The sequence below is a fragment of the Pelmatolapia mariae genome, linkage group LG8 (genome assembly GCF_036321145.2).
Source record: "Pelmatolapia mariae isolate MD_Pm_ZW linkage group LG8, Pm_UMD_F_2, whole genome shotgun sequence".
In the NCBI taxonomy this organism is placed as follows: Eukaryota; Metazoa; Chordata; class Actinopteri; order Cichliformes; family Cichlidae; genus Pelmatolapia; species Pelmatolapia mariae.
In genome coordinates, this window is record NC_086234.1 from 22,372,384 (window position 1) to 22,389,498 (window position 17,115).

Below are 17,115 nucleotides of genomic sequence, written 5' to 3' on the forward strand. Positions count from 1 at the left end.
TGGCCTCCAGCTGAGTGATTTATTCTGCAAACGACACAAACAGCCTCCCACCAAACTAAAATAGGCCCTGCTAGGGGAGAAAGGACCCCAGATACTTTTATCAGGAACTGAACCACCACCTTTAAACCTCTGATAAGCTGCAGCCTCACAGACCAAGTTAATGACACAAGTTTAAATGGTTTCACAGAGAAACTCCCCTCTGTCTCGCTGGTGCTAGCTGTTAAACAACAGCTAGCACCAGCTTACAATTTTTGTAGATCCCAGTGCTTGCAAATAAATAACAAGGAAGCCGTTTCACATTCTCACACTCTTCTCAGTTGTAGTTTATTTTCTTATTTAGTGACAGCTGAAAAGTCAAACACTTCGCTTTAGCTCTCAAAGGACAAAATGATCAGAAACAGCAGCAAACAGTCGTGATGACGCTCACCGACACACACTGTAGGCCTTTAGTCGCACACTTCTTCCTGGTAACAACAGGACACGTCTGACTAAACTGACTTTCAGGTTAAGAAAACAAATTTTTTTTTCCTTTGCTTACAAAACTCAAAGGACGCTGTGAAAAATTAACACTGAATAAAAATGTAACTGACAACACGGTAACACGTGCTTGGATGTACTCGCCTGAAAGTCATTTTGGCCTGAATTTCCCTTTTGGAAGGTGGACCCGGATCTGTGGGGTAACAGAAGCCAGCAGGATGAACCTAGTTCTGAATGTTTCATGACTAACAACAGCCGTTTAAATAGGAGGATTTCTGACGACAACTGCAGAAAGAAATGGTCTCTCTCCAACACGAGATAAACACTGACGACACGGAGCGTCTACACTACTCAGTCTGTCCCTCTGCAGCTGCCAGATTCTGTGGGGAATGTCAGTAATGTGTTTCAATAAATTATTCTGACTGCTATTTAGCAGCATACCTACTGTCTTCATTTTATTTAATATACTTAAATGCAAAAAACACAAAAACTGAAGTTCCCCAGAAATTAATGTATTGAATTATCAGACCATTTATTGTTTGTTTTTATTAATGTATTTCATTGGTTACTTGCTGTTCTTTTTATTTTATTATTAATATTGGCCTTATAGGACTTCCACAGCCCAACACGTAACTACATAAAAGTAAACTAGAACAGCCCTCAGAGAGCAGATACGCTTTATTTTTTTGCAGTTTTAAAGAAAGCGATGGAGATGTGGATTAAAATCTGTTTCTTTGCTGATGGACAGAAAAATGTTTAACCAAATAAAGATTACTTTACACTGGAAGACCTGTAGACATTCCAAGTTTTCTGCCATTTATTGAAGGAAAAGTGTTGCACACCTTTTTCAGATAATCAGGGCTGAAAAAGGTGTTTTCAGATAACATGGAGCACAATTGGGGCTTCGAAAAACAACAGACTGACAAGACCTGAAGTTATCACAAGTCACAATGAGAAGTTCTCAATGTGAGCAAAAGACAAGAAAGCTGTGCTCTCCGAGGGCCGATGACTTTAACACTGATAAGCAGCAGCTACTGAATGAATCATGCTTCTTATTTCGCACCGGCTGAACTGATGTTTCACCGCCTCCAAGAAAAACCTGGTTTGGACCTAAAACAGAGGCGCGAGAACGAGAGTGAAGCAGCTGGGTTAAATATTAGCAATTTACAACATGCAATGCAAGTTTAAGTCGAACAAACGTCCGTTTCACAGTGTCCGATTTCGCTCCTTTCATAAAAAAAGGTCACTTTTGCAGATGTTTAAGTGCTTTAAAAAGTCACCACAATTTGATGTCTTGCAGTTGGAACAAAAAGTCAAATCCGAGGAGTTTTTAATTCTTTTTTTGGGGGGGGGGGCGGGGGGCACAGAATTCATCTCGGAGATTTAAAGCAACTCAGCAGCAGTTCAGCCAGCATAGGGCAAAAAGTTGAACCACAACAACGGAGCCGTTTGATACAGACAGCTGTGTGTTTGCAGTAGTGTTACACAACAGAAATGACACTGCAGAATAGTTTGTTTGGTAGATGTTTAAGGTGCAACGTGACCTCTGATAATAACTTCAGAGCTCTGATGGGTTGTTTTTTTTTGTTTTTTTTTTTAAATGTCCATTAAACCGCAGATGAGATGCTGAAACCTGACCTCAACTAAAAAGCATGATTTAATATCCTACTGAGAGAAGAAGATGAAGAAGAAACCTGTAACGGAATAAGTTGAAAAACACCAACAGCAGCTATACCGTGGCAAGTTGGAGACTTGCTGTGAGTCAACTGAACCCTCTTATCTGCGACATTATGTCATGGAGACAGACTTGTGATGCTGTCCTCTCCACTGAGACTCCAACTACCTCCTAGGAGCAGGTTTTCACAAGCAGAGAGGACAGTTGTGATGTCTTGTTTAAAGATCTTACACCCTTAAAGAACAAAAATGATGATTAAAATAATTGTATATAACAGTTCAACACAGAAAGAGTTTGCAGTTTGGCGTTGTCAGTCCAGGCAGTGCTGACGGGGGTGTTTTTTTTGTATTCGTTTGTTTTGCCGGTCCAATAGTTTTTCTTTTTTTTCTTTTTTTTGACTGGATGATTTGAGAGATGATGTTTCTGTTAAACAACACGCCTCTGAAACCACAGACCACCACCGTGCCCTGACCCCGCAGCGGACCTGAAGGAAGGAGGCTGGGTGGTCTTATTTTTCGTGTGTTTGTTCTTGATTCCCTCGTCCCAGGCTGCGTGCTCAGTCTAATTCTATGGGGCTGTCCTCTGGAGGTTCTTCAGTTCCGTCATCCTCCTCACCCGAACCCATCAGGCTGTTCAGCAGATTGCCTGCAGGGTGCAAAACAGCAATCATCATTCTTTCAAAGGCTGCTGCAGAGCCAACTGTGAGGTGAAATAGGGCTGTGCGATATGACCAAAATCTCATATCCCGATATAAGACATCTATCGATAACGATATAAATCACAAAAATTTAACATTTTCTGTAAATTCTGTGAATCTCGGGCAGCTCGACTTGCGTAAAGTATGAAACGATAGATGTTTTTATATCGTCATCCGATATATATCGTTATATCGAACAGCCCTAAGGTGAAATATATCTGGCAAAAAAAAAAATCAACATTTTGGAAGTGAAAACATGTTACTGGAAACAGCCAGGAAACATTAAACAATATGATGTACAAAGTACAAGCTAGTTGACAAATGGTTGAATTTAACCATTTCATTTTACTGACAAGGACCACAAAAAACAAACAACTGCAGGAAAACATTTAAACTTTAATAATTTAAAAGATTTGGATTAAACATTTCCAGCGGTAAGCTGAGCCATCCATCACGGTCTCCATTTCTGCTCTTTGGTATCTGGCCACAAGCCTCCTTCTGTCAGAGCATCTGCCACCTTATTAGTCTCCTACTTCAAATTCCAACAGAGACGTAAAAAAGAGAAATAGAAATCTCAAATAGAAACGGATAAGGTTAATATCCAGCTTTTTAAACTTGTTTTGGTGGTCTGGTGATTCCACACAAAGTGTTTATGTCCATGTGGCCACTGAAACTACAGTGGTGATATTCCCCTCATTTTTTTTTTACATATAAGTTACTGGGGGTTAAAACCAGGTCAGACAGCCTACATTCTACATGGGTAAGAGTCACGACTACAAATAGTTCCTTTAATTAAGCTGCCTGTTATTTTACATCTTGTCTAATAGCTTTTGCAAGCACCTTCATAAATGATGCAGAGGCTTCAGGGAATTTCTTGGTAGCATCACATTCAAAAGTAGCTGGTGATGAAAAACATCGCTATCAGTCTTTCTCTTCATCTTGCTGGTAAGTCTATTAACATGTGTGTATATACACATCAGTTGTGTTTGCCAACTCACCTAGTAGTCCGCCATACGATGGGGACTGTTTGGGTGGAACGCCAAAGAAAAGCTGTCCTATTCTGTCGAGATACTGAGGAGTCACAAAAATGTCAAGAGAGAAAGGAAGAGAGGATTACACCTGAGTAGAGTCTGTGTTTACAGGCAGTTTAACCCCATAATGCAACTTCAATGACAGACTTTCTCCAACATCTTTAACCAAATGAATTCAAAGGTTAAGTTAGCCTAACGCACATGGTGTAGTCATTTGTTACATAAATTCTGGGCAAAGACAATAAACAGTATGAAGCTGCAGCTCAACACTCACCTCATTATACATGGGATCCCTCTTCAGGGAAGGCTGATATTGCTCACATAACACTGTGAAAACTGTTAATTTACCCCTAAAGAAAACAAACAAAAAGCATCTAAATGATGAAAACAATCAAAACAATTCACTGATATGTTTAAGCTTACTTCTGTCAGGCATGATAAGCAAACTCAACAATCCCAACATCTGTCCTCACCCGTCCACTGCCAGCAGCAGAAACCAGATAAAGTTTAGTAGAGGCTGCACGAAAGGAGGGCCCCTCTCTATGGACGGGTGTTTCTCTGTGTACGTGCTGAACACCACGGAAGCGCTGTTTTTGTTCTTTAAGCAGAGGAACCTGGAGGGTTTGAGAGTTGAGAGAAGAAAGGGAGAGTTATGGAGATGGCATGACAATAAAGGTAAATGATGCTCAAAGCCTCTTTGAAGAAATGGCTGACAGACTAAAAATAGATGCAGCTGCTGGTCGACATGTTGGAGATGGATGCGTCAGTACCATTTTCTCCATTTCTACCGCTTCTGAACACCGACACTATACTCAATACTCCTGAGGGGTAAACTGCAAACCAAGTTCCACACAGCTAGGCTTTCTTGCATTTAGCTGGTTCAACAAAACCTAAATCCCCAGTTTATAACAGGAATCACTAGCACTGTCATCAAATTTCTCTGTTAAGGTGGAATTTCTGTTTCAGACTCTGCGCTTGGTCACCCACATAAAAATGCATGTCATGTGACTCTTCTGCACAAAAAGATTCCTATGAGCACCACCTACTCCAATCAAAAACATTAGAAAACCACAGATTAATTGCCCTCTAACCTAATAACTGGTTGTGTTATCTTTGGCAGCAAGACCTGCAATCAAGCATTTGTCATAACCGCCTGTTTAGTGTCATGCCAAACATCTCAATCAGATTTAAGTCTGAACTTTGACTAGGCCACTCCAAAACCGTGATTTTATTGAGTTATTTATTCATTTAAGTTTAACCATTCAGAGATGGGATGCATAAGTGTACTTGAGCTTCAAGTCATGAACTGATGGTCAGACATTCTCCTTCAGGAGAAAGCAGAATTCATGGTGCCATCAGTTACAGCAAGTTATGCAGGCGCCAAAGCAGCAAAGCAGCTCCAGACCATCACACTACCACCACCATGTGTGACTGTTGGTATGAACTTTTTATGAAATGCTGTCTTAGTTTTACCACAGAATATTTCCCAAAAGTCCTGGGGATCATCAAGATGTTTTTTTTCTTGGAAAATGTGAGACTTTGTGTTGTATTTGGCCTCCTTGGAGCTCTCCCATGCAGGCCCTTTTTGCCCAGTCTCTGTCTTATTGTTGAATCATGACAATAAGTGAGGTAAGTGAGGCCTGCAGTTCTGGGTTCCCTTTTGACCTGATCTTCAATGCGCTCTTGGACTGATTTGGATAGGCCAGCCACTCCTAGGAAGGTTCACTACTGTTGCAAGTTTTCTCCATTTATCGATAATGGCTCTGACTGGCTCACTGGAGTCCCAAAGCCTTAGAAATGACTATCCAAGCCTTTCCACGCTGATAACTGTCAATGACTTTGTTTCTCAGCTGTTCTTGAGTTTCTGTAGATCACTGCATTTTGAGATCTTTTAGCCTGCTTCACTTTGTCAGACAGGTTCTATTTAAGTGATGTCTTGATCGAACAGATCTGGCATTGATCAGGCCGGGGTTTAGCTAATGAAATCAAACTCAGCTTTCCAAAAAAGAAAAAAAAAAAAAAAACCCACACAGCTAAATTTAGCTCCCTCCCCCTTTCCTAATTTTGCATCCGAGAATGTGACAAGGTGACAGTTCACTTACTGTAGGACGGCCTGCGCCACAAACATGTCAACCTCACTGCGGAAGCCTCGTGATGCTGAATACTCCACCAACATGTGTGCACAGCCCTCCCCGTCAGAGGAATGCAGGAAGTGATAACGAGACTCACTGTAGTTTTGCTCTGACGATTTAAAAGAAAAATACAACAACATCTTAATTTCCAAGATGGCAACATCAGGACAGTAATGATGTAGCAAGCAAAACAAAACAACGTTACCAGGAAAGACACCAAACAGGATGTCATTATACACAGAAGATGTCATGCGAGCATAATTAGTCAAGACGGACTGATACAAGCAGCAAATGCCCTGTGTTTCTAGAATAAGGACACACTCTGACCTTGTGATATGACCTATGTTTTAACACATACAAAGCTACTGAATTTTAAACCCAGTTTTAAAAAGTTGAAACACTGTGTATAATATAAATTAAAAAAAATGCAGGGATTTCATAAACTCACAAACTCCTTTTATTTAAAATAGAATATCCATTGTTTGAAATGAAAAAATGCACCATTATTTTAAAAGATTAGTCCATTTTGAATTTGATGGCAGCTAAAATGTCTCAAAAGTGGATGTCTTTAAAACATTTAAACTGCTGATCAGTACATTTGTTGCCCCCTTTTCAACAAAAATGTTGGAAAGGGGGCAACAAAAGGCTGGAAATGCAAGTGGCACAAAAAGAAACAATGAGAGGAATATTTTCTATCTGGAAAGCGGTCAGTAACATGATTGGGTTTAAAAAAGGGCATCTTAGAGAAGCAGAGTAAAGTATGTAAAGATTGGTGAAACTCTGCCAATCTGCCAAAAACAGTCTACAACTTGTGTAACAATGTCAAAATGATGTTCTTAAGTGTAAAGCTGTGAACACTTTGAATATCTCATCTATCTGTACAGATGTTAGAGCAACATATGCTCCCATCTGGATGTCTTTTACATCGAAGGCCTTGCACATCTCAGTGAGACAATGCCAAACTGCAGCTACTACTACTACAACAGCATGGCTCCTTAGTAGAAGAAGATGTAGGTGGTGAACTGTCCTGCCTGCAGTACACTACACTCTCACCAACTGAAAACATTTAGTGCTTCTCCCAAGAATCAAAGAACTGCTCTCCTCAGCTCGAGGAGACTTGTTGGAGATGTGTTGCTGCCGTCAAATTCAAAATGAGCTAATATTTTTCTTAAAATTGTTCTTCTCAGTTTAAACAGTTGATATGTTTTCTATGTTCTATTGTAAATAACATATGTACTTGTGTGATTTGTGAATCATTGCATTCTGATTTTATTTACATTTCACACAGAGCCCCAACTTTTTTGGAATAGGGTGTTGTGTGTGTTCTCTGAGTATTCTAGACATCATACACACCCACAATTAAATCTAGTGTGTATGTGCATCGAAACATTTTGTATGTTTTCTATTGATCAAGCCAATCAGCCATTCACAAAGTGTGCAATCTGGCATTAATTATTACTTTGCAGTCATGGGTTCACTGTTAATAATCAATATATCTCACAAACTATCAGTAAACCAATGGTGTCTACTGATATCTTAATACGTACATTCAAAAACCTTCTACTCTCTGCGCTACATAATCAACATGATCAACTTTTACCTTTCCACAAAGTGACAGCAAGCAGCTGGTGTAGTTTTGGATGACCCAACTTGCCAGACCCTCCTGTGGACCATTTCAAGGCTCTGGAAACAAATGCTACTCTCTCTGGAGAGTTCTGGTCCATCTGGCTGAACAGTTTAGCCAGACATTCTTTAAAAAAAAAAAAAAAAAAAAAAAATCATCAGAGAAATATAAATGAAATGCCCTGTTGTGCAGACTTCTTTGACTATCATGAGGATTTATTACTACATCAGTTATGCACACAGATAGAGAAGTGAGATGAAGCTGATCAGTACAGTAAGTCAAGGCCAATCAATTATTTATTATATGAAGCACAAATCCACAGTTCAGCTATTGCAGCAGTTAATGATCAGGATATGTTTGATAAACTGCACATATTCTATATCTGATTTTAGTTTGGTAACATTTATTTCAATAGAAAAAAAATGTATTTACCACTATTTACAAGAAGTCTTGTAGATGAACTTTAAAAGACAAAGTCTTGCACCCACCTAATATTTCATCTTCAACTTTTGTCTCAGATTTCTCCAAAACCTCCAGCACTAGCATGGACAGATCTGCTGCGCTGTTTTGCTGCAAACCAAAACACAACAAGTGTAATTTTTTTTTTTAATCTACACCGTCAGGAACTGTCTGGAACTTGGGTTAATGATCTACTTTAAAATATTATAATTACACAAAACAAGTCAATTATTACAGCCAAAATAATTTGCTTTCTAACAAACGCAGTGCTGCATGTACCTGGTTGTAGCTGAAGAAGAGCAGTGCTCCGTTATACATCAGCTCCCTGGCCTCCGCATGTTTCCCCTGTGACATGTACCTGATGCAAGACAGAGTATCAGTATTACACAAGAGATGACACTATCCGTTTCCAAGGCACACTAGCTCAGTCCTGCTTCCCTTCTTTTTCACAGCAGGTATCAATGAAGGAAAACAATATTTTAGACTCCCTTTATTTCCAGGTGTTAACACTTCAATCATGAAAACCAGTGAATGAGCAGGCCAACACACACCAACTGTGAGAGAAAGAACGTTTTCAAATTGGATTCAAATAGGTTTATATCACCTTTTTTTAAAAAAAATTAAAAGCTGGTGGTACGCAGCTAAGCAGTATTGCACCTTGACAAATAAGTTTATTGCACTAAATAGAGCTCAGATTTCTTAGTGTTGGAGCAGGCAGTTAAGACTGATCTTTTATGACAAAAACTGGAACACTCAACAAACGCTTAGGCTTATTCAGGTCTCTAAATGGACTGGCTGTGAATGAAGACACTTTTGCTAACGATAACACGTCCAGCCATCGCGGTCCAGACCGCGACAGTGCAGAATGTTGCTAACTGGCTAACTCAGCCGGACATCTTCAACTAACAAGTTTTTGCAACCTCAGCAGTTACTAAAATAGTTAGCCGCTAGATTCGGTTATGTACGAATAAAGAGACTTTCAAGTTACACACAAAAGCAGAATATCTGTGGTAGGCATTGTCCGGGTAGCTAACTACACCTCAGCCATCAAAAGCAAACACATAGCTGGCTAACTAGCATTAGTTAGCAGTCCCGTTTTGAGACTAGATGGAAAACGCGACCGTCCAAACAAACACAAGGATCACGAAGAGTGGGTGGGCCCGCTGTGAAAGCAGACCAATCACAGACAGTCAGGTGTAAAAGCAAGGTTGACAGCAGAATGATCTGGAACAGGCAGGCCTCAAAGCCAAATGGCAATTATAACCGAATGAACAAGCGTAAAAACGAAGTCTCACCTAAAAAATAAAGTCCTGTACATCTGATGTGCTTCATAATAATCCCCCTTTTCTACGCTGGCTCGCAGTTTTCCTTCCACCCTCTGTACGCCTCCACGGTTTCTGGCACTGGAGCACCTCAGAGACTCCTGCTCCGACATCGTTGCTCCTCCGTAGCAGCAGCAGCACACCCAGCGACTGTTGACAGGGTGAACCCGGAAAGCTTTAAACTTAATGGACCCTCGTCGCTTGCCGTAGCCGGTGTATCGCAGTAGGTGTAAAAATTATGGAAGCATGAAAACTTTTGAAACCTTTTTGTAACCAGCAGAGGATGCTTGAGGCAACACGGTAACGAGGTTAATTGTAGGGAAAATAAAACTAAAAATAAAAACATTATTAAAAAAAAGAGATTCACCGTTTTTCTGGTATATATTATTAAATGCCTGGATAGTAAGTAACATATTTGCATCCTGATGCCGGACTTTAATTAATTAATTACTGTTAATTACTATAACAGATTGGGTTATCTAGATTTGGAGAAAAACTTGAAAACGGGATTTATAGTGAAGAATAAATAAATAATAGTTTTGTAGAGTGGCAGAGATGCTAAATATGTGTCCCATCTGGTGAATTTATTGTCATACATTAGCTAGCTGTAAAGCCAGCTTTCTGATATGTGTTATGCTTACAGACTGCACTGTTACTGTTCTTCTAGTGTCTGTAGAAAGCTATATGAGAAACATTACTAATCAGGAAAGATCAGAGAGAAAGACTTCACAGATAGAACATTTCTATAGATATTTGCTGTAATTACAACAACAGGAGGATCATTTCATATTTCCGAACAGCTTAAGTTACTTGTATCTGTCACTCAACTTTTTTTTAACAGTCAAAAACGCATCTTAATTCACTTGAATCTGGAATAAATCTGGAACCTGAAAATAGACGAGGTGCAGGGGTCCAGGTGCCTCTCAGACCATGTAAACTACAAAATACTTAAACATTAATATGGGCTTTAATCCTATTTCCTTATACCTATAACAACTTTTTCTTGTTGTGGTTTTGAGTCTGTAACAATATTAGTACTAATGGAATTTATTTAGCCAGATGACATTTGGCATACTTGGTGACTCTGACTGTAGTTTTTGGGAGTGAAAGTATAAGAGCACATAGTGTATTGAATACTTGATGTAACTAACTCTGCTTCACTATTCTTATATTCATTATCGTCATTTTGGCTACATTATCAAGAGAAGTCTGTGGAAAAATTTACTTATCAAAGCTAGGTAACCACAGTTGACTGACAGCCATACATTTGAAAAATTTAAGTGATTGTTGTTTCATGAGTATATTTAAGAGTACATTTATTTGTTATCTATAATAACACATAAGTGACAGACAAGTTAGTTCTTTTAAATTTTTATATATTTTTTGTAGGTTTTGTAGTTTTTTCTCCACTTAAATTATTGGAAGAAGAATGAAAAGCAGAAGTAAATTTGATAAAATATTCATTTATAAAATGCTAATTCTGTAAACAGTGACTTTTATGCATCACAGGTAGACAAATTCATCATCTACAGCTACAGCTAAATATTTGGGCCATATAATCAGCAATCAGTACTTTGCTGAGAAAAGTAAACAGTAAACATTTAAGCATTTAGTAACTGTAAACAGCCGTCTGGAGAACACAAAGTGATGAAAAATTGATGGATTAATCTAATTAAGAATCTAAAAATTAATATGAAATATATTTTTAAACAATCCAGGGTATGTTGGAAACTATAATACATACCACTGTCCACTACTGAACAGTGGCTAACACCTCCACCTCCACCATCTTTCCAACTTGTTGCACATAATGCCCTTTCTTCTTCTCTCTCTACATATATCCCAGTCTTTTAGCCAGTGCAGAGGTCATATCAGCCAGCAGCACCTCCCTCATGTGGTCTTCTCTTCTCTGTAGCTCGTGGACAAAATGCCCCTTCAGCTCCATTACCTCCATCACACGCTCCACCAGCTGCCTGCGTGTAACACTTCTTTCCTCTGCGGGGCGGTCGGGACTGTTATCCACCAGCTCAGGCCTCTGGCCACACAGTGCCACAGCCCTTTTCAGATTTCCAGCATCTGCATCAAGCAGCTGATCTAAAGTGTTCCTTCGACCCAGACGGTCTGCATGAGTGAGCACTGGGATAATGTACCTCTTGACTTCCACACCGAACAGTTCCATTGTGGCTTGGACTGCTTGGGCAGCATCCTGCTCAGCCCCCTTGGTGAAGCCTGGAGCACGCATCACCAGTAGAAAGGCATGTGGTCCGGGACTGGCGAGCTGGACACTCCTCAGAACTTCCAGTGCGCTCTCTTTGTTCCCTAGTGATGTCCCCAAAAGATCCGGGGTCTGAATTACTATAAGTTCTCTACCATCTATAAAAGCCTTTTGCACAGTACTCTCCTTTAGAGGAACCCTTTTGGTGCTTCTCTCAATGTTGTTCATTAAAGTATCTGCTAGGGAAGTCCGTCCTCCACCAGGAAGCCCCAGGAGGACCAGCCTGAGACCTGGTTTCTTGGGAATGCTGCCGCCAGAGGGATCAAGCATTTGGTTCAGCAAGCTGCTAATGACTGGATTACTCTGTGAGTCCAAAGATCCGTCTCTGGATGAATCTACAGAGATAATACAATATTATTTTAGAATAAAAAAAGCCTTATTGGGTAAAGCTGTGATTCTAAATCAAAAAGAGCTCAGTCTGATGATCTAAAATTTCATTTTTTTTCATTTTCTCAGTTGGGAAATTTATAAGAAGAGTCTTAAGAACTTGTGTGGAATAACAATATTTGCTGCTGAAAACAATACAATACATGCCAAAGATGGTGATTCAGGAAAAGAACCTCATACCAACTGCAAAATGCCATGGTTAGAGGGCACATCGTTGCCTCACTTACATACAGTCAGTGACATAAGAATGAATTTTCTGTCACATCAGTGATCGCTTTAGGCCAGTTTGAGAGATAGTGTAAGACCATTTGTCTGAAACCTGAGACTGAGCTGAAAGTGGACCTTGTGCTCAGGATAATGATCCTGAACAGATTTGCAAGTACAACAAGAAATATATCTCAGAAAGATGAATCACTCCATAATCCTTATAATGCAAAATGGGCATTATAAGGACGCAAGAACCTGAAATATCCTGAAACTGAAGGAGTTTTGAATGAGAGTTCTTAAACATACCAGAAAGCCAGTAATTATGGAAAAACCTCTCATAAGGTTGATTCTGTAAAACCACTAGCTTCTGAGACCATTGATCGTTTTGTGAGACAAATCCCATAAAAGCACAAAAACAAACTACAAAAAATGAACAAATACATATTGATATATAGAGTATGTAGCTAAATATAGCTAATAAAAATGACAACAAACTGACTGTTGATGGCTTTGATGACAGCAGCGATCCACTTGAACCTTGAGGAAAATGCTGAGGAAGCAAGCAGACAGAAATTTACATTAGTGTTGTAATTACTCACATGTATCACAGAAACAGCTGTGATGCCTTCACATTTTAAACTGCTGTCACATGTCTGCTTGCACTGCTGGGTCACGTCCTCTGATAGCCACTCAGATTCTAAACATTTTCTTTTTCGCTCTCTCCGAAAAAGCCTATTTGCAACACGCAGTGAAGAGAAAACGAAATCCAACAAAGATACGAGAAATACTTACTGGCTAAAAAGCGCCAAATCCGAGACAGCCACTTAAACAAGGTCTGGATTACTGAGACACGAGATATGGAGTGGAAAAAGTCAGCTCCAGTTTAACAGATTTTGTTTTAAATGGTAAAATGGGGGATGTGCTTTATACCTCGGAGGGTTCCCACAAGCCGACTTATCCACCCCCAAAGAGCTGACAGACCTGAAGGGAAAAGAAATAATCAGTGTGCATGAATTAACTCAGTTTCATTTTGCTGGTTTTGTCCTGAAACTTGGAAGTCAAAGTGATGTATTAGCTTAGATAAACTCACCAGTTAAAGAACAAAAGAGACGAATCGGCCATCGAATCAGAGCTGGGAGAGCTGCAGGGAAGTGTGGCTAGAATGAGTATCGCAGAGTGTGATAATAATAGGGAGACTTATTTATTCATTTTCTATAATGAACACAGATTTATTCATATGCCATAACTGTAGGATCCATACTGCCCTCTTTTATTTGTTTCTTTTGGATTTACTATAGTCAAACTCTACATTCAATCAGCTGATACAGGACAAGAGACACACTGTAGACATGAGCAAGAGATGAATAGTGACTGATAATGGAATGTAGAGTGGTGTATGAACACAGAGAGAGAAAACAGCTGATTAAAGACGAAACACTCATTGAATCATGGGAAGTCTGCAGCATCCTAAGCATATTGCTGCATAACTAAGAGATGATTCAGTGTATCTTTTGTCCTGACTCCCTCTCTGAGCCTGGTTCTGATGGAGGTTGCTTCCTGTTAAAAGGGAGTTTTTCCTCCCCGATGTTGCCAAATGCTTGCTCATAAGGGGTTGTTCCGATTGTTGAGGTTTTCTCTATTATTGTCAGAAAATGCCTGAGATTACTGTCGTGATTTGGTGCTATATAAATAAAACTGAGTTGAGTTGAATTTAACTGAATTGAATTAAATTGAACGGGGCCTGATTATTCATGATCTTCATGCGAAGAGAAGGATTTTAAATTTGATTATGTATTTAATTGGCAGCCAGTAAAGAGAAGCCAATATAGGAGAAATACGCTCTCTCTTTCTAGTCTCTGTCCCATTTTGGATCATTTAAGTGTTCAGATGACAGGTTATTGATTCGGTTTAAAGATTTAGACTAGTGTGTCGTATGTTTGTGGTATGTTACTCGAAATTACCCCCTCCACCCCCCTTATCTCCTGGCTCCTTGGCCCTCACACCCTGTCAGGTCTGGCATGACAACCACTCAGATAATAATGTGAGATCTAAAATAAAAGATATAAAAAATAAATAAATAAAAGAAAACAACTAACAAGAGGAGCCTATAGACTGTCTACAGCACTCCTCTTGGCAATGCAAATGTGTTTGGCACAACAAAGCAGACCATGATTCTGTTTGCTAAAAGTGCTGGACAGGAAAAGTTTAAAAGAAAAAGAAATGGAAAAAAAAAAGACTAGTAAGATTTAAAAACATCTGTTTACTACCTGAAAATAGTTCACTATTACAGATTCATTATTTATTTTCTAGACTCAGTAAAAGTCATTAAACAGTACAAGTGTGGGTGTTGCTGTGTGACTGACTCTGTGAGAACCTGTAGAGAAGATACCCCACCACGGTAAAAAGTCCCATCTGGACACTGTTGGTGTTCATCCACCAGCCTATCAAGGAGAAGGCAGGGAGGCAAACATGACATTAGCGGTGCAGAGCTGTTCACAACTTACAGTGGCTTGCAAAAGTATTCGGCCCCCTTGAACTTTTCCACATTTTGTCACATTACAGCCACAAACATGAATCAATTTTATTGGAAGTCCACGTAAAAGACCAATACAAAGTGGTGTACACGTGAGAAGTGGAACGAAAATCATACATGATTCCAAACATTTTTTACAAATAAATAACTGAAAAGTGGGGTGTGCGTAATTATTCAGCCCCCTGAGTCAATACTTTGTAGAACCACCTTTTGCTGCAATTCCAGCTGCCAGTCTTTTAGGGTATGTCTCTACTAGCTTTGCACATCTAGCGACTGAAATTTTTGCCCATTCTTCTTTGCAAAACAGCTCCAGCTCAGTCAGATTAGATGGACAGCGTTTGTGAACAGCAGTTTTCAGATCTTGCCACAGATTCTCGATTGGATTTAGACACCAGACAGGTCAGGGATAAAGTTATTGAGAAATTTAAAGCAGGCTTAGGCTACAAAAAGATTTCCCAAGCCTTGAACATCCCACGGAGCACTGTTCAAGCGATCATTCAGAAATGGAAGAAGTATGACACAACTGTAAACCTACCAAGACAAGGCCATCCACCTAAACTCACACGCCGAACAAGGAGAGCGCTGATCAGAAATGCAGCCAAGAGGCCCATCGTGACTCTGGACGAGCTGCAGAGATCTACAGCTCAGGTGGGGGAATCTGTCCATAGGACAACTATTAGTCGTGCACTGCACAAAGTTGGCCTTTATGGAAGAGTGGCAAGAAGAAAGCCATTGTTAACAGAAAACCATAAGAAGTCCCATTTGCAGTTTGCCACAAGCCACGTGGGGGACACAGCAAACATGTGGAAGAAGGTGCTCTGGTCAGATGAGACCAAAATGGAACTTTTTGGCCAAAATGCAAAACGCTATGTGTGGCGGAAAACTAACACTGCACATCACTCTGAACACACCATCCCCACTGTCAAATATGGTGGTGGCAGCATCATGCTCTGGGGGTGCTTCTCTTCAGCAGGCACAGGGAAGCTGGTCAGAGTTGATGGGAAGATGGATGGAGCCAAATACAGGGCAATCTTGGAAGAAAACCTCTTGGAGTCTGCAAAAGACTTGAGACTGGGGCGGAGGTTCACCTTCCAGCAGGACAACGACCCTAAACATAAAGCCAGGGCAACAATGGAATGGTTTAACACAAAACATATCCATGTGTTAGAATGGCCCAGTCAAAGTCCAGATCTAAATCCAATCGAGAATCTGTGGCAAGATCTGAAAACTGCTGTTCACAAACGCTGTCCATCTAATCTGACTGAGCTGGAGCTGTTTTGCAAAGAAGAATGGGCAAGAATTTCAGTCTCTAGATGTGCAAAGCTGGTAGAGACATACCCTAAAAGACTGGCAGCTGTAATTGCAGCAAAAGGTGGTTCTACAAAGTATTGACTCAGGGGGCTGAATAATTACGCACACCCCACTTTTCAGTTATTTATTTGTAAAAAATGTTTGGAATCATGTATGATTCTCGTTCCACTTCTCACGTGTACACCACTTTGTATTGGTCTTTCACGTGGAATTCCAATAAAATTGATTCATGTTTGTGGCTGTAATGTGACAAAATGTGGAAAAGTTCAAGGGGGCCGAATACTTTTGCAAGCTACTGTAGCATCAGTTTAGCCTTTCACCCACATTTAGAGAAAAAAAATAGAAATGAAATCCCCGGAAGGATCCCAAGAAAGCTGTGTTTGTAAAGACAGTGTTTTATGTGTGGTGAGTCTGCAGGCATCAGCTTTTACATTTAGAGCTGCTGCTTTTATTTTTAATTGCTGGCATCACAATAGAATGAATATTTCAATAGCGGGAAACAGTGTGTCTGGTTCTTTAACATTGTTTGCGTAGTTTTTGTTATAAATGACTTGTAAGAAGAAGACCAAACCTGTCACATGGTTTTTGATTGTTTACACTTATTTCTAAGACTTAACTTGGCTGTAACCTTTAAAGACTGCAAACTACAATGCCTGAACTCAACACTTTACATGTAACATACATTTTGCAGCAATAAAGATGCATCATCAGAATATGATACTAAAAAAATAGACCAATAAATAAAAAACAAAACAAAACATGTCAATATCATATTTTTTGTTTATTTTTTATGTGTATTTTGCCTACCTGCATCCTCAGGGGTGTCTTTCTCACACTGACACTCCATGTCTCAGCAGATGGGAACGCTGTAGTTGGTGTCAAGGTAAGAACAAGCAGCAGCACTTCTGCTCAGAGCTAACACAGGTTAAACAAGCTGCTTGAAAAACGCTGCAATGTTTATGTAATTTTCCTAAGTGTTCAGTTA

The 17,115-nt window shown here is 39.8% G+C and overlaps 2 protein-coding genes across 2 annotated transcripts; both read right to left on the reverse strand.

The window, feature by feature from the left end:
- Nucleotides 1-292: 292 nt before the first annotated feature.
- Nucleotides 293-9,580, reverse strand: get4 (guided entry of tail-anchored proteins factor 4). Its single transcript, XM_063481561.1, has 9 exons — nt 9,391-9,580; nt 8,375-8,453; nt 8,125-8,206; nt 7,613-7,762; nt 5,983-6,121; nt 4,354-4,494; nt 4,155-4,230; nt 3,848-3,920; nt 293-2,797 (listed from the first exon to the last, which is right to left on the reverse strand). Exons 1-9 carry the CDS (start codon nt 9,528-9,530, stop codon nt 2,709-2,711), a joined length of 969 nt encoding a protein of 322 aa, XP_063337631.1. The 5' UTR covers nt 9,531-9,580; the 3' UTR covers nt 293-2,708.
- Nucleotides 9,581-11,248: 1,668 nt separating this feature from the next.
- On the reverse strand, nt 11,249-16,977 carry LOC134632993 (GTPase IMAP family member 9-like). Its single transcript, XM_063481867.1, has 7 exons — nt 16,938-16,977; nt 14,650-14,727; nt 13,377-13,427; nt 13,217-13,267; nt 13,079-13,129; nt 12,782-12,836; nt 11,249-11,978 (listed from the first exon to the last, which is right to left on the reverse strand). The coding sequence occupies exons 1-7, from the start codon at nt 16,975-16,977 to the stop codon at nt 11,249-11,251; spliced, it is 1,056 nt and encodes a 351-aa protein (XP_063337937.1).
- Between the last annotated feature and the right edge of the window lie 138 nt (nt 16,978-17,115).

What these genes read in the sequence shown, in the direction of transcription:
- get4 (XM_063481561.1), bottom strand. Translation starts at nt 9,530, where the DNA reads ATGTCGGAGCAGGAGTCTCTGAGGTGCTCCAGTGCCAGAAACCGTGGA. An exon ending in TCTTCTTCAGCTACAACCAG is followed by an intron (nt 8,207 to 8,374) that starts GTACATGCAGCA and finishes TTTGGTTTGCAG; the next exon opens with CAAAACAGCGCAGCAGATCT. An exon ending in TGCTGTCACTTTGTGGAAAG is followed by an intron (nt 6,122 to 7,612) that starts GTAAAAGTTGAT and finishes TTAAATCGTCAG; the next exon opens with AGCAAAACTACAGTGAGTCT.
- LOC134632993 (XM_063481867.1), bottom strand. Translation starts at nt 16,977, where the DNA reads ATGGAGTGTCAGTGTGAGAAAGACACCCCTGAGGATGCAG. An exon ending in GATTTGGCGCTTTTTAGCCA is followed by an intron (nt 12,837 to 13,078) that starts GTAAGTATTTCT and finishes TTGCTTCCTCAG; the next exon opens with CATTTTCCTCAAGGTTCAAG. An exon ending in ATCAAAGCCATCAACAGTCA is followed by an intron (nt 11,979 to 12,781) that starts GTTTGTTGTCAT and finishes TCCAGTCATTAG; the next exon opens with CAGCTTGCTGAACCAAATGC.